We start from the raw sequence: 15,724 nt of genomic DNA on the forward strand, positions 1-15,724 counted from the left end.
GGAGAGCAACAGTGTAATGCCTCATTTGAAGATCTACAAAAGTGAACGTAACTTTGTCGTCACATTATCGCTGCGTTTGTCACATTCTTGAAGCGTTTTTGTCGCTTTTTGTCATGTGCTAGTTACTTCATTACTTCATTGCTTTTGTCATTTTTTGGCATGTTTTTATTGTTTTTTGTTGCTTTCTCATAGCTTTTGTTGCTTTTGTAGTTTTTTATCACTCTTTTGCTGCATTTCGATCACTTTTTTGTTTTCGCTTTTAGATTTGGGTAATGCCAAACTGGAGGGGTAAGAGGTTAAAAGAGCAACCTGGTCCCAAACCTGAAAATTTTACATTCATTACATTAATAAAGTATCCATCCATCCATCTATCATTTGCCTGCATTGTCTTGCCTTCACTGTGTGTTGCCGTAGCAACGCACTTCAGCTTTTTCCAAACTGTTGCTGCTGCTACGAGGCAAACAAAACGGTGATTTTAGAAATACAGGATATTTTACAGGTAAGTAAATATGTTTTATTTATGTGTTAAGTTTTATGAGGGGGTGTTACACATATTTTCAGGATTTACAGCATCAATTTTTGACAACGTTTTCAAACCTCAGGAGAAATGCTAACAGCTCAACCGTCAGTTAGCTTGGTTAACTCCCAACAAAGATCTGTCTTACTAAAATACTTGAAGAGTAAATCCAATTGGGCACTTTATGGTAAAAATGTTTCCATATATATCATAATTTGTTGAGATAAAGGCTATAATTTGATATTCCAAGTCCAGCTTTACCTGCTATGGGAGATTGACTGAAGAGTCACTGACTATTTTCTCTTTCACAGTTTAGTGCTGAAGCGGTCATCACCCATTTGTGATTTTGTACAAATGTCTAAAGGCCAAAAGTTCAGCGCGTTGGTGAAAGAGCGGCAGGCGGCGGCTGCTAAAGATATATTTGCGCTGTACAAAAGAATGAATGCAGAGTATGAGGAGGAACTACATCAATCTGAAAAGGGGAACCAGAGGACACAGCAGCTCCTGGACCGGGCCCGCAGTCAGCGCGTTCTGCTGCATAGAGAAAGTTCTGGCTTCGGTCTGAACCAAGAAACTCCACGGATTAAAGAGGAGCCAGAGGAGCAGGGCGTCACACAGGAGCAAGAGCGGAGGCCAGTGTAGGTTCAACGACTTTCACACCATTTCACAAAAATGTTACTTTAAATTTCTATTCATTTTTCAGGCCTGTCCCAGGGTCCAGTGCGGTCGGTGTGAAGAGAGAACAGTCCGCACAGCTTCATCACAGACAAACTGAGAACCGAGAGAAAACACAGGGAGAGCCACATGTCCACTCAGAGAGAGATACTGAGAACTCTGCCGGAAATGATGAAGAATGGGAACCTCCATTTGATGAAGACAAGTCAAGACCTGATGGAGGAGAGAGCAAGAAGCACCAGTGCTCTGTTTGTGGGAGGAGATTTGGGAGAAAATGGACTTTACAAATGCACACAAGACGACACACAGGAGAGAAACCTTACGAGTGTTCAGTTTGTGACAAAACCTTTGCTCGTAAGGGAAATCGAGATGTACATATAAGGACACACACAGGAGAGAAACCTTACAAGTGTTCAGTTTGTGACAAAACCTTTGCTTGTAAGGGAAATCGAGATGTACATATAAGGACACACACAGGAGAGAAACCTTACAAGTGTTCAGTTTGTGACAAATCCTTTGCTCATAAGCTTAGTCTAGATATACATAGAAGAACACACACAGGGGAGAAACCTTACAAGTGTTCAGTTTGTGACAACACCTTTGCTAGTAAGGGCAATCAAGATGTACATAGAAGAACACACACAGGAGAGAAACCTTACAAGTGTTCAGTTTGTGACAACACCTTTGCCTTTCAGAGTAATCTCAAACGCCACATGAGAGCCCACAATATTTGAAATCATCTACAATTCATCTACAGTTCAATATACACTTTCACTATATTTAATACAGATTGTGTTGTGTACTGTATGAACATCGTCCAGTTCTGAACTAAATTTACCCAAAAAAAAGGTTACTTGTTTTCTTGCAAATATATGTATGGTTGTTTGATTTTCACTTGGTAAATTAAACTCTTTCAAAACCTGCTGACAGTCTCCTCAGTGCGTAGATTTATGTTATTGTGTTTTTCCAGTACTTTTAAAACATGGACTAACTACAACTGGAGCAGCCCCCTTACTACAGTTTGAGAAATACCGATTGAGCGTCTGAGTTTCTTGAACACTATCTTGAAATGTTTCCACTCTAGGACCAAGTTTCAAAAGGTATAGTTTACAGAATCCCCAAAACCTCTCTCCATTTGCCCAGGGCTCAAACTCCATTGGGTGTGGCACTCTTTTTATCATGTTTTTATCAATGTGTGGCTGCTATCACTTCCCTATGCAAAAACAAACCATAAATCTTCTACCTGATTGCCATTTGGACGTTCTTTATGCATGTCTTCCTCTTCTCAGTCTGACTGTCTCCAACGATTTCACAAAACAGAGCCTTCTGAATGAACACAGTCGATCCAGGATTGATCAGGTCCATCCACAGAATCACAGACGCTGCCCGGGCTCGCGAGACATAAAAATCATTTACCTAGGTTTCCTGAACTCAGCAGCTCTGTGCTGTAAACCCGATCGATGTGACCTTGAGTGAAACCGATGAAGAGGTGACAATGATGAGCTGTTATTCGCGGGAACAATAATCAATGATGGCTTTTTTTTACGACTTACTGAGGACATGATACACTCGAGATGGCAATAAAATCGAAATTGCAATTTTAAAGATGACCCCAACTAGAAAGACTCTAAAGCTTCTAGTCATATTTCTTATCTGTGGGATGGTTGAATACTTTAGGTGAATGAAGGAGCGAGCCTGATATGACTCATGACGTCTCAACCTAACCTCACAGTCCTCTGTTTGAGTCCCGGCCCCGACAATTTGCTGACTGTCTCTTCATCCATTCTTAATCCCCTTTCTCCTTGAACTGCCCTGTCTAATAAAGCCTACAGTCCAAAAAAAAAAAACTTTAAAAAAAAGGAGTAGAAAGTGTTACCTCTTGCCACTCCAGCACTCCGGACCAGGCCACCACCTTGTTGGGGCCTTGGGGTTGTCCGATGGCGTTGGCATTTCCTTGAGCTCCGGAAACTCCAGGCTGGTGGCACAAAAAAGCGTCAGATTTCAGTTTCAGATTTCTTAACACTTTGACAATTTTACTCAGTGGCAAAACAAGACAATGTTAAGAAATAAGGCTGACTGGCAGATTAATCAGAGAATGGCATGGTCCATTCAACACAGCGGCTTAGCTGAGCACAACAGTAGTCTTTATGTTTATATAGACTGTCAGTCGTCCACGATTTTTGTTTTCTACAAGTTAACTTCATTTGCAGTCTTAGCATTTCACTAGGTTCAATCAGTAATATACAATAAGATTTCATTGAATATGTCGGAGCTCCCAGTCAGTTTATCATCATAGCAAAGGCAATACTTTAGTACACATATTCTTTATTCAATAACCGTAAATGATCTTTACCATGTTGGGCTGCCCGGTGGCGGTCGTGGCCTGGTTGGGTCCTTGCGGTTGTTGCTGCGGTGGAGGAGGCTGCTGCTGACTGGCCACCGACTGTCCGGGGGGCTGGATCTGTGGCTGTTGGTTCTGGGGCACCTGGGCTTGGGGCATCATGGAGGAGGGGCCTGTGGTTACCGTGGAGATACTGGGCGTGTTCAGCTTCACGCTGGCCATGTTGGGCTGGTTCCCAAACTGAGGACCCTGGTTGATGCTCTGGACTGGAACAGGAAATATGTACATTTATAAAGCCGAACCCTTCAGTCTGCCCCGAATAGAGAAACGCCATTAATGTTGTATCAAGAAAGGCACTGCTGTTAAGGCGTGTTACGGTGATTACAGACTATTTGTGAACTATGCTTGTCTGAACCGCCCCAAAAGACAACTGGCCCGGCCCTCCTGTAAAGTTTTTAAAGGTCCTATATAATGCAAAATCGACTTTTTGGAGCTTTTAGCCATGTTGTTATGCTATTTCCTTATCACCCCCAGAGTGTTTTTGGCTTCATTCACGCAGTTCTAAGCAATCCTCCTGAATCCTGCTCTCTGAGAAGTTGCTCCGCCCTCTCCTGGAAAACGACTCACTTGTGACACTCTGATTTTAATTAAAGGTCCTATATCATGCAAAATCGACTTTTTAGAGCTTTTAGCCATGTTGTCATGCTATTTCCATCAAAAACACCCCCAGAGTGGTTTGTGGCTTCATTCACGCAGCTCTCAGTAATCGTCCTGGTGAACGACTGACCTGTTCAGTTGTGTCGACATAGCGGAACGGAAGTGCTCGACGTCTGTAATGTAATGTCTTAATTCTATGCTTACGGACTGATTTTAATTTGTAAACCACCCTTTTCATTATTTCTGTCGTAAGAGAGATGCAAAGAGAAAAAAAAAAGAAGAAAAAAAAAAGGATGTGCCCGAGGTGCTTCCAAGTCAGCTGTGGCCAAAACAAACACATCCCCTGAGCGTCTGAACAGATCAGTCATGTTTGCGCTGCAGCTGTGAAGATGGAGCTCGTTGCAACTTATTCTGGTTGTTTTTCTCTGACTGTCACTGATGGATGTTTGGTGAACCTTCGCCTGAATCAAAGTGGATTAACTTTTATAACCAACGCGAGTCCCATAATGTAAACAGCGATGGACCAGAGCGGTGAGTCAGTCCAAACGCGGGTTAGCATATTAGCATGTGTGTTAGCCATTTATTAAGCTGTGTTGCAGATGTCAACTCCTTATAACTGCATTGTGAAGTATCTTCACTTATTGCTGTTTATTTATATTACGGTAAAGTATGTGCGGAGAGCGGGGGCGGAGTTAACTGAATCGAAGCGTTGTGTCTTCCGGGTTTGAAAAATACCTCCAGAAAACACTTATATTTATCACAAAAATGAGTGCTCAATAGCGGTAGAAGTACAATCATTCATATAAATGCCTATACTTAACTTTGGAATGGCTAAAATAGCATGATATAGATCCTTTAATAAAACAGAAGTGCCCGAGGTGTCAGCGCTGCCCCTGCAGTAAAAACAAACGCACCCCCTGAGCGACTGAACAGATGTCGTGTTTGGACTGACAGCTGAGAAGAAGGAGCTCTTTCTAACCTACTCTGGACACGCCTGTTCTTTTTTCTTACCTGTCATGTCTTCCGGTTACACACAAAAAATAGTGCTCCATAGTGGTAGAGGTACAATATATCATATAAATGCCTATACCTTGCTTTGGGATGGCTAAAACAGCATGATACAGATCCTCTAAACCCATGGTCCTTTCATTTAAACTCCCAGCACTACCGGTCTTGGCCGTGTTGTGGATTAGTTAGTAAACGACTAAACCTCTCATTAATCTTGATCTTATATTGATTCTTATATGTAAATCCTCTGAAATTATTCCAAGTACCTCCTGCTAAACTCTCGCATACCCCCCGGTTGGGAAACACTGAATTAGTTGAAACTTACATCGTTTCTGGTTGGTTGCAACTTCCACCACCATCTGTGCGGCCATGTGGGCATTCTGAAAGCAGACAGACATTTCTTTATATCAAGTGGTAATAGTGATAGCAAAAGCATAATGTGACGTTTTTATGGTGAGGAGAGGCTTTAAAATTGCATAACGATGGTAATTTTACCGACATCAAGAATGGTTGTGTAATTCTTTGGAGCATTGTTGGAAAGCTTGACTCTTTATCGCGCTAATAAATACGATTACTTGTGAAGCTGACTGGAGCCGGCTGTACCTGGAATGGGTGGCTGGAGCCCATGAGTCCTGTGGGCTGAGGGGCGGCTCCCATGGGCTGAACGGCGGGCAGCGGCTGGGGCGGGAGCACTGGTTTGTGACCTCCTGATCCGCCCACCGACGAGACTGGAAACATAAGAGAACGGTCAGGATTTAAAGAAGCCGCGCACTGTCTTTGAATGCTTTTGGAAATCACTGTAGGGTCTCCATGCAAAGTAAATGTCTCCACTGATCACTGTACAGATCATCAGTGGCTCTGAAATGTTACAAGCTCAATGAATCAGGTTAATAAGTAAATATCAACGAATCCTTCCAAAATAAGACAATTTAAAACAGCTATAATATGTAAGAAAATGTACACATATTTAGTTTTAGCGGCTTTAAATTAAAAAGAAACAACATCAACCTAAAGAAGACCTACTCTATGTTATAAAACGTAAGCGACAAATGAACAGGGAGAACATTATATTCCACAGACAGTTCGGGGACTCATTTATGGCCCTTATGTACAGTATGGTTGCATGGTGACAGCTACGGATTATTAAGCGTCTGGTGCCTTTTAAGACAAATAATCAGTATCACAGAAATGTCAAAGGAGCACTTTTATAGCAAGACCTTCATGTCATACTGTGTAGTGTGTAGTTTCAGTATACTGTGTCATACTGAAACTGCTCATTTGCAGCATGGCTATGATCAACAGAATGCTAACATAACTGTTAAAGGGACTATAGGGAGTTTAAAAATGTTAAAACTAAGAATTTTTTCCCCCTACATGTGTAGAATAAGCTCAGACCTGTTCACCACAACTGCCTCTAAAATCCTGCACTGTCACTCAAAAAGGTGTCACTTCGAGTCCGAATTGCCGTCATGCACGAGCTTAACATAGAAGGTGCAGTTACAAATATGGCCTGAGGTGGCAGCAGTGAGTATAAAATGGCGAACTTGCATCCAGCCCCTTTAAGTGGTGAAGGAAATTGGAGCGCGGATCAGAACATGCACTTCGCAGCTCCTAGACATTTTTTTCTGAAATTGTGGAGCCCAAATTTATGGGAGATCCCTGAAAAGTGAAAACTGCAGCATTTGTTGATTTTTCAGCAATTGAAAGAGAGAAGCCCAGAAAACACTAGTCACATGCAGGATCGGATCAATAAAAATAAAAAGTTTAGAAGTCGCAGAAAGTAAGAAACCATTAAGGTATTTGTGACTGTCTTGAATATTCCATTACGGTGATAATTTACTAAAACACTTTTTTTTTTAAATATCTTAATTTGATTTTTCACTAAAGGTGCAGTATGGAACTTTTAATACAAAAAGCAAACTTGATATTTGTGCATATTTGACCTTTTAGTGACCCAGTGATCAGCATGGCACCTTTACTTTCCATCACAGTGGTGTCTATGATGTTCCAGGATCAATTGTTTTTTTGAGTTTCTAGTAGGTTTTCACTGCTGATGGACCCTCTCACCAGAAACCCTTCAAAATAATGGAGCGTTGTAGAGGCCATTGTGAGGGAAATTTAAGGTGCCATGCTTTTTTTGCATAAAAAGTTACTTAATACACCTTTAAACTGTGGCATAATAACTTTGAAAAACCCCATTAAAGGTGACTATATGGAGTTTAAAACATGTTAAAACTAAGTATTTTCATCCCCTACATGTTCCAGCCATGTCCTAATGTGTAGAATGAGCCCAGGCAGTTAGACATGAGGTGGCAGTAGTGAGCATAAAATGACCAACTTCCATCAAGTCTCTTTAAAGGAACAGGCTACCATTTTTCCATACTGAGATATGTTCTTACCTGAGCTTAGACGAGTTGATGCGTACCTGTCTGGTTTTTGTGCGTGTGTTCAGTCACGCAAAATGACCAAAGATGTTGTTAGCATTTGGCCTCTCCTAATGCATTCCTATAGCTCCAACCGTAGTGAAGTTGGAAGCTGCCTCGCTCTTCCACGGGCACCAAGACCAGACAGGTACGTATCAACTCATCTAAGCTCAGGTAAGAACATATCTCAGTTTGAAAGAACGTGTGCCCTCAGTCACACAAAACGACCAAAGATGTTGTTAGCATTTGGCCTCTCCTAATGCATTCCTATAGCTCCAACCGGGGTGAAGTTAAAAGCGACCAAGCTCTTCCACGGGCATATGAAAATAAAAAGGTCTGTTCTTTTAAATGAGTCTAAAGGCTAACTTATGCTTTAATTTTGTACATTTAGATCCGTGCGTTCCAGTTTTGCGTCCAGCATGCGTTATCGAAAGCTACCACCAGAGGGCGCTGGAAAATGTACCCAAATGGGAGATGAAGAACTGCGAACAATATGGCGCCACCCACGATGCTTTTTACACCACATTTACTGAAGTATAACCAAGAAAATGAGGTAAAGCAGTGATGGCCTGTTTATCTGTTTGCTCTTCTTCACTTGTATACCCCGCAGTTATGGCAGTTACTCATGTACTGTTACGTTTCTATGACAACGGATAAACAAAGCGACTGACAGAGCACCGACAGAGAGCTACACGCATATATGTTTCAAACGAAGAGCATAAATGTCGCTTAAAATGGCCTCTAAATCAGGAAAATCAAGCACTTTTGCACATTTTTAAGTTACATGGAGGTTTTGCCTTTGGCCATGTGAGAAAAAAAAAGTGTGAAACTCAGTCAGAGGGAAGACTTTCAGCGGTTATGCGATAAATACTGCGGCCTCTTGTGGACATTGCGTTATCCAACATTGCCCTAATGAGAATCCGGCGACATATGCTGCAGCCCTTGAACAAAGCTATATGTTCTGTAATGAGCCTCAGCCTGGCGCGTGCTCGCGTTTAGTGCGGCCATATTTATGCAATAACTAACAACAAAGCCCATCATTTGCATAACAGCGGCTACATGAGCTCATAACAGCCCGCTCATACCGTATTCTCAAATGGAGTGAGGCCAACGATTTACAAGGATTCGCCGGTGCCAATGAGGACTGTCTATTTTACGAAAGCGCGTGCCAGAGCGCTCCATCTACAGCCATTAGCGAGATTCATGAAAGAGACCGGAGCGAGGGATTTAAGCATTCGTCATAAGGAGAGGGATGTAGCATAATTTGCACTCGAGCTGAAGCGCTGCGTAATGTGGCTTTGCTGGTGATATAATGGGCACGTCCCGCTCTCCGATACTCGATTATGCAATGATAAGTAAATTAGAGTGACGTGTTTTTTACAAATTAGGCCGTCAGGAGGTGAAAAGTCAACAGACACTACGCTAAAACGTCTGGATGGAAAGAAATGATTTAGTTAGAACACTGTTAACACAATTATATTCAGGGTTTTATCAAAGCAAGTTCTACAAAAATACTGGACTATCTTTTTATACAGGGTTTTTGCAGATAACAGAAAGTCAAATTTAATGCTTAAAGCAGTACTAAGTAACTCTTCCCCCTAGAAGCCATAAGCGCAACTGCAGGTGTAGTAGCAAGTTACGATTTTTTAACTTATTAATTGTCTTGGAGAGTAAATACTACGCTGACAGGAAAGGCGAAGGGAGAGAGGGTTACTGTGCATCCAATTATACAATAGAAATATTTTTTTCACTCAAACTTGGCTGTAAATACTGTTTAAAGTGACGTTAGCCCGCAGCTAGCTTTGCCCGTTAGCATGTTAGCTTCTTCTTCGTCATTACATTAGTGTGTATTGCTTTCTCCGCACCGATGGCAGTCAAGTTGCAAACATGGTTTTCTGGCCAGAGACACCAGGGGGAGATGAAAGACCCTCCAATCATCCCATAAACACCTGTATTACCCCCACAGGGACTACGGAAAGGATTTATTAAGGTAAACACGTTACTTAGTACTGCTTTAACAATGCCATTTTAATGACCAAAAACGATATCTTTAAAGCAATGTCCTAATGTGTAGAATGAGCCCAGACCTGTTCACCACAAGTGCCTCGAAAATCCTGCACCATCACTCAAAAAGGTGAAGGTGAAAAGACCTATTCACCGTCATGCATGAGCTTAATATAGAAGCTGCAGTTACACATATGACCTGAGGTGGCAGTAGCGAGTATAAAATGGCCAACTACACTGCCGCTTGTATTCCTGACCTGGCAGCGAGATGCCTCTGACCAGCACCATGTGGAAGGCCTCCTGGCTGTAGTCCTGCAGAGGCTCCACGGCGCCCCCCACTGGAGACGCTCGGTCGAACAGAGCCCTCAGAGCTGGCAGCTTCCTGGGAGCCACAACCGAGAAGTGAATCCCTTTCTACAAACACAGAAGAGAAGAGTTGATTATGATAATGTATTCTTCTGTGAATTTATGCATCTGTTATGCTGCAACATCATCAGATACAAGTGGGTAAAGGACAGACAAAATAACTGCCGACTATACAACTGAGGATCGAAAGGTTTCATCTTTTTCCTTACTTTGAATTGGTTCAAGGTTTTCTTGCTGACACAACCCAACTATCACAGACAATAAAGCAACTAAATACAGTTAACACAGCGAGTGCCAAAAATGGAAAATGAAAACTAGACACTCTAATACACCGTATGTGTGATTTAGCTCTGTGATTACCAGAAGTGAAGTAAATGACAATCAAAAACTTGTGAAGAGTCACGATCTGGACATTTCATAATAGTATTGCCTTTCTTTTTGTTTTTTGTCTGAGGGGGTGTGGTGTTGCTTAGCAAACAGCTGTAAACCCGACACTTCACTCTCGCTCTCTGGAGCGCGTTTGACAAAGCAGAGCAGCTTCACATGGACAGATCGAAACAGTCGGGATTTGAACGTTTCTCTGAGTTTTTTTTTTAAATGGTCAAAATCCGTCCAAGAACGACTGAGAAACATCTGGGTTAAGTCTTCAGCCCGGGAACCAGGCTGTTTAAAGGCACACGCGGTCGAAGCGATCGATCTGCAGAAACCCGCGGTGTTTCAAAACGTGTCAACAATGTTGTCAACTGAAAATTGACTTGAAATGGAGATATTTAGGCATTTGCCTCTTCACATAACGTTAGTGTCCGTCCAGTGAGGAGAGAGGAGTTAATCGGAAAGGAGAGAGTTGCACAAAACCCCCATCTCAGCTTCTAGAAAAAAAAACAGTGATTTTGATCAAAATTAGCAGCTGTTTAGCTTTGATTTCTCAGGAACCGGGGCACGAAGAATTAAACTGCTTTCACCAACAGAGAGCTTAAAAAATGATGCCTTGAATACATTTGTTAAAGTTGAAAGTAGTAGATAGAATGCAGAAAATTTCACCAACTGAACCACTACTTTGTAATCGTGCTTCCTTGCTTTATTTCATTGTATTTCATGTTACTTTGCGTGACAATTAACCAGAGGAAAGTAGAAGTTGTGTTTCGTACATCTCGAATGATCTTGACGAGGTTGTCGGCCGTGCAGCCGGTGTAGCTGACGCTCTCCACGGCCGGGAGCAGGTACGGAGGAGAGTTACACAGGAGCACGCAAACTTTGTGGGTCTGACCGCTGCAAAACACACAACACAATACTTTCAGATACTTCGGTCTGAGGGTAGAGCAAAAGTAAATATGTCACATCAGCAGTAACTTTCAAAGATAAAGAAGTGGTGATGAGGCCAGTGCTCATTTTACTGTCAGAGTACTGAGACTTACATCTGCTCCCTCATCTTCTTGAAGTCGTCAAAGAGCTGCAGAGCCACAGAAAGTCCCTCCGCGATCAGGCTACAGCTCTCTGCTCCTCCGCCCATGAACCTGGAGAAAAAGGAGAAAAGGCAAAGTACAACATGTCATTATTACACATTTAAATAACGGGGCTTGTTGTTGGTGTCGAGTTGCCGTGATGTCGACTCGGCTTCACAGAACAAAGTGTCAAACTGAACATTAAAGTCAAGCACATGAAGAGTGGGGATATGCAGAACAGCATGTGCTACACACAAGTTCAGGCAGCGGAAAACATTTTAAAAGGGGTCATAATGTGCTTCATTCAGGCTTTTAAATCCACTTTAAACTTGTCTGTTTTGAAATTTTGACTAAAAATTCTGCATGAGGCTCGAAAACACCAGTAGTTATATCTGGAAAAAAAATACTGCCTTAATTCAGTCAAATGGCTTGAAAAGTGTTGAATTAAGATAATATATAGATTTTTTTGTGAGCAGGCAGCAGAGGATTTTCATTACGGAGCTCTTGTAAGCAACATAAATGTATTGAATAAAAGATATTTCTATGATGTGCAAAAACAGGGTTCACATACAAAAAAATGCTTCCCTTATGCTGTAACACATCTGCAATTTAAATAAATCCTACACGCCTGAATGTATCAGCTCTATCATTCATCAAAACATCCAATGAAAATCACACAAGTAAATAATAACTGCAATCAGCTTTTTGAAAAAAGCATTATTCCACATAAAATACTATAACGAGACAAAAAAAAAAGTCAAATAGTCAAAATCTGTTAATTCTGGCACTTTAGATTAATTTTCTAAGACAATTATTTTCCACTGTAGTTGTTATCTGTCATATTGTTTAAAAAAAGTAGTCAAAAAATCCAAAAATCAAACTCAACATAAATGGCTTCACACAACCACTAACTATGAATGAAAAAAACCTTTTGTGTGTGTAGTTAAACAAAACACCAGCAAGTTGTGCTATTCTTCCTCTTGTTCTGGAGTGACAGGATCAGCACAAGTTTGGTGAAGGTGTCTGAACTCTGAACCATAAAACTTTATTTCTCTGTACGACACACAGTTGTGCTCAAAGGTTAACATACCCTGGCAGATTTTTGGACTATTTTTTTTTAAAGAATATGAAAGACAACAACAACAGTGAAAATAATTGTTTTGGAAAATTACTCTGAAGTGCCAGAATTAGAGTTTGAGTAGATTTTGGCTATTTGACTTTTTTTTTGTCTCATTATAGTATTTATTACCTTCACTGATTCTGCTGGAGCCAGTAGCGTCAACGAAACATCTCCATATTCCACAGTACCAGACCTACTTTTGATCAGGGTTATTTTGGTACTTTCTTTTTTCATTATGATTAAAAAAGAGCAAACTCAGTTGTTTCACTGCTTTCAATAAAACTTCCTTCTCTTTCCACTGCCAATGTTTTAAAATGCAAGGTAGAGAGATGAGGTGTGACCGTCTCTTACTGGATGTTGTTGATCCATGAGACGAACTCAAAGGCGGAGCTGGTCGGAGCGTGGCACTGGACGTACGACTCAGGAGCACAGTCCACCGTGTTGAAAACCACCAGGCCATACTGCGTCCCGCCGTACTGGGAAAAGAAGCACGGAGGGTAAAACCAGGAATACAAACGCCGGTCTAAATATAAATGATATAAATCTCCACTTACATCTCCACCAAAATCAGTTTCTGCTGGAGGTCCACCATTAAAATACCTGGAGACAATAAACAAGGCATTAATACACGACTGGAGCCAAGACAAACCACACACACAGATATCGCTCTCACTCGATGGCCGGGAGAATGTAGTTCTTCATGAGAGACTCGAAGTAGGGCCCGAGGTTCGCCGTTCCCTCGATCACGAACACCACGTCGGCCACTTGGCTCGGACCGGGCTTTGCTGTGGGCTCCATCAGTGATGTACCGGCCACCATCACTTTGGAAAACACACAGGGGGACGGGTTAGACGGGCTGTGCAATATTTCCTCCAGTAAAGTTCTACGGTCGAATCTGAAGACAAGAGAACTCTGGCTGAAAGATTGTTGAAAAGTATTGAAATGAACGTTACTTTTCCTGTATTGTACTGACTGTGGTTCAATAAATGTTCAAATCAAGATTGTGCCAGTGTGAAACTAATTTCGTTTTCATTTGAGAGAAAACAAACTGAAATCAGAAAATCCTTTATGTTTCAGTACATGTTTGCAGTGGTCTTAAAGCAGGTTTTATCCAGTACAGGCCCTTTGAAGACAGGATCTATAGATCTCTAGATCTCCTTATATTAGGGTATGTTGCCCTAATCTTTCAAACCCTCTGTCAACGTCACAAAGTGTAGAGTCCGAGCCAGGACTCTTCTTCTGAAGTGGTTTCTTTAAGATACTTTCACTTTGGTCACAATGTAACGCTGTATTTGTTAACACTGAGCTGGTCTCCTTGTTTGAGCATCTGCAGCCCCGCTTGTAGAAAAACACTATTTCATACAGGGCTGTATAATATATTTTCCCGTATTTGTGCCCATATAATAAAAGTCTCTTTAATTAATATAAACTTGTGCTGAATTGTCTCGGTGGAGTAACGTTAAACAGGAAACGCTTTAAATGGGTTTAAAATGTAAATGCTTCTCATTTAGCTGCATGGGATTAAAGCGACTTCACTCACCTGGTGCTAGTCGGACTAGAAAACCTTTCTGTTTGATTAAAAAGTAGAACACGCTCCAAAAACACAGGATGCTATAGCATTATGCTAACCATTTGTTTTCTTTTCACGGAAGTGACGTCATGGTTTCTTCTTCGCCGCTTAATTTGAAAACTCTTCGCCCCCTGGAGGAACAACCAGGAACTACAGCATTAGTGATAAGGCAAAGGAAAACGGAATATAAAAACACATTTAAATCTGTTTTATTGCATCTTCAAAATATAGGAATAAACTATAAATATTAGTATAAAAATACTACACAACCAGAAGAAAAAACTGCCACAAAAAGCACAAGATGTACATGAAAAGGTAGCGAACTGAAACACACACAGTGCAATATTGTTGCTCATTTTGGAAAAAAATAAACATGATTAATAACCATACCCTGCCTAAACCATGTTGAGAACGTTTGGAAATAATGTCTTATTGAAACGCTGTTGTTCAGCATAATGTCCAGCAGAGGGCAGCAGATCTCTACACTGTGTACAACTTGCTGTGGCAGATTGTTGAGGGCTTGATAGGAGCCAGATGGCCATGAAGTGGTGATTTGAGCCTATAAGCCTATATTTAAATTTACTGTTATATAAAATTAAAGGGGGGCATAGGACATACTAAGACTCCACTGTGTGAATGTAGCTGTAGGCCTATACAGTGTTTATTGTCCAGTCAGAACTTGGGGTAGAGTCTTCATTATCACATTATCCATCATCTTTTTGTCTCATCCTTCAACAAATGTCACTGTCTGATTAACCCTCTGTGCATGGTATGAAGGTTAATGTGGAAGATGGCACAAACCCACCCGGAATCGAACCCAGGACCAGCATGCTGAGAGTACTAACCATCATGTCACATACTCTTAAATACTCTCATACACATCCTCAAATGTGTTTGTTGTGAAAATACACTTTTGGAAACTCCTCTGAAGCAGCAAATGAGACGACGCTTCCTGATTTCACGAGCCTGGTTTATGTGGCATTTCCAGTTTTAAAAATATCCCCCCTCTCACCTCGCTCTGCTCCGGCATGTGCAACAAACAGATGCTAATTAGCGTAGCGCTGGTGCTATCACCGTGCTAACAGCGTGTCAGGGGCACCCCACACACGCCCGCCCCTGACAGCACTCTCTCCGCACAGGGAAGAGCCAACAATAGCACTGCCTCTCCCCTGTGGCCCCCCCCACCTCTGTCTGCTCTGCTCCGGGCTGCTTCAAATATCACCACGAAATAACAGCTTCAACTCCATAAGACGAACAATGGAGGACTGCAGCTTTTATTGAAGTGGACACAGCATGGATGATGAGGCTCCACAGAACGTTTGGATAATGGCATGCTAGTAAATCCTTGTTTTTACTACCATGAAGGGTCTGAGAGAATTAATTGTTTAGACTTCCTCCACAACCATTTTTGTACATTCATCAGGCCCCTAAATGTAAGATAGCACACTTTCCTTTTTGCTCCGGGTTAAATACTTTACCCACATACGACAAAGCTCCTATAACTCATTAATCCACTGAGTCATATACTAATTTGGAAAGGGATTATAATAATCTCATTTGAGGTGATTTTCACTGGATTATTATTACGCATCATGTCTGAC

The 15,724-nt window shown here is 41.6% G+C and overlaps 1 protein-coding gene across 1 annotated transcript in view; it reads right to left on the reverse strand.

Annotated features, from left to right (window-relative positions):
* Positions 1–14,221, reverse strand: part of med25 (mediator complex subunit 25) — a 51,898-nt gene extending 37,677 nt beyond the window's left edge. Inside the window, exons 1-11 of the mRNA XM_079564653.1 lie at positions 14,094–14,221; positions 13,227–13,374; positions 13,108–13,153; positions 12,905–13,029; positions 11,407–11,505; positions 11,140–11,260; positions 9,883–10,039; positions 5,802–5,926; positions 5,524–5,578; positions 3,546–3,799; positions 3,069–3,167 (exon numbers count right to left, since the gene is read on the reverse strand). Of these exons, the coding sequence (XP_079420779.1) occupies positions 3,069–3,167; positions 3,546–3,799; positions 5,524–5,578; positions 5,802–5,926; positions 9,883–10,039; positions 11,140–11,260; positions 11,407–11,505; positions 12,905–13,029; positions 13,108–13,153; positions 13,227–13,372 (1,227 nt within the window). The 5' untranslated portion in view covers positions 13,373–13,374; positions 14,094–14,221. The remainder of the gene's footprint in view (positions 1–3,068; positions 3,168–3,545; positions 3,800–5,523; positions 5,579–5,801; positions 5,927–9,882; positions 10,040–11,139; positions 11,261–11,406; positions 11,506–12,904; positions 13,030–13,107; positions 13,154–13,226; positions 13,375–14,093) is intronic.
* Positions 14,222–15,724: the final 1,503 nt, after the last annotated feature.

The sequence above is a fragment of the Gobius niger genome (genome assembly GCF_951799975.1).
Source record: "Gobius niger genome assembly, chromosome: 10".
NCBI lineage: Eukaryota > Metazoa > Chordata > Actinopteri > Gobiiformes > Gobiidae > Gobius > Gobius niger.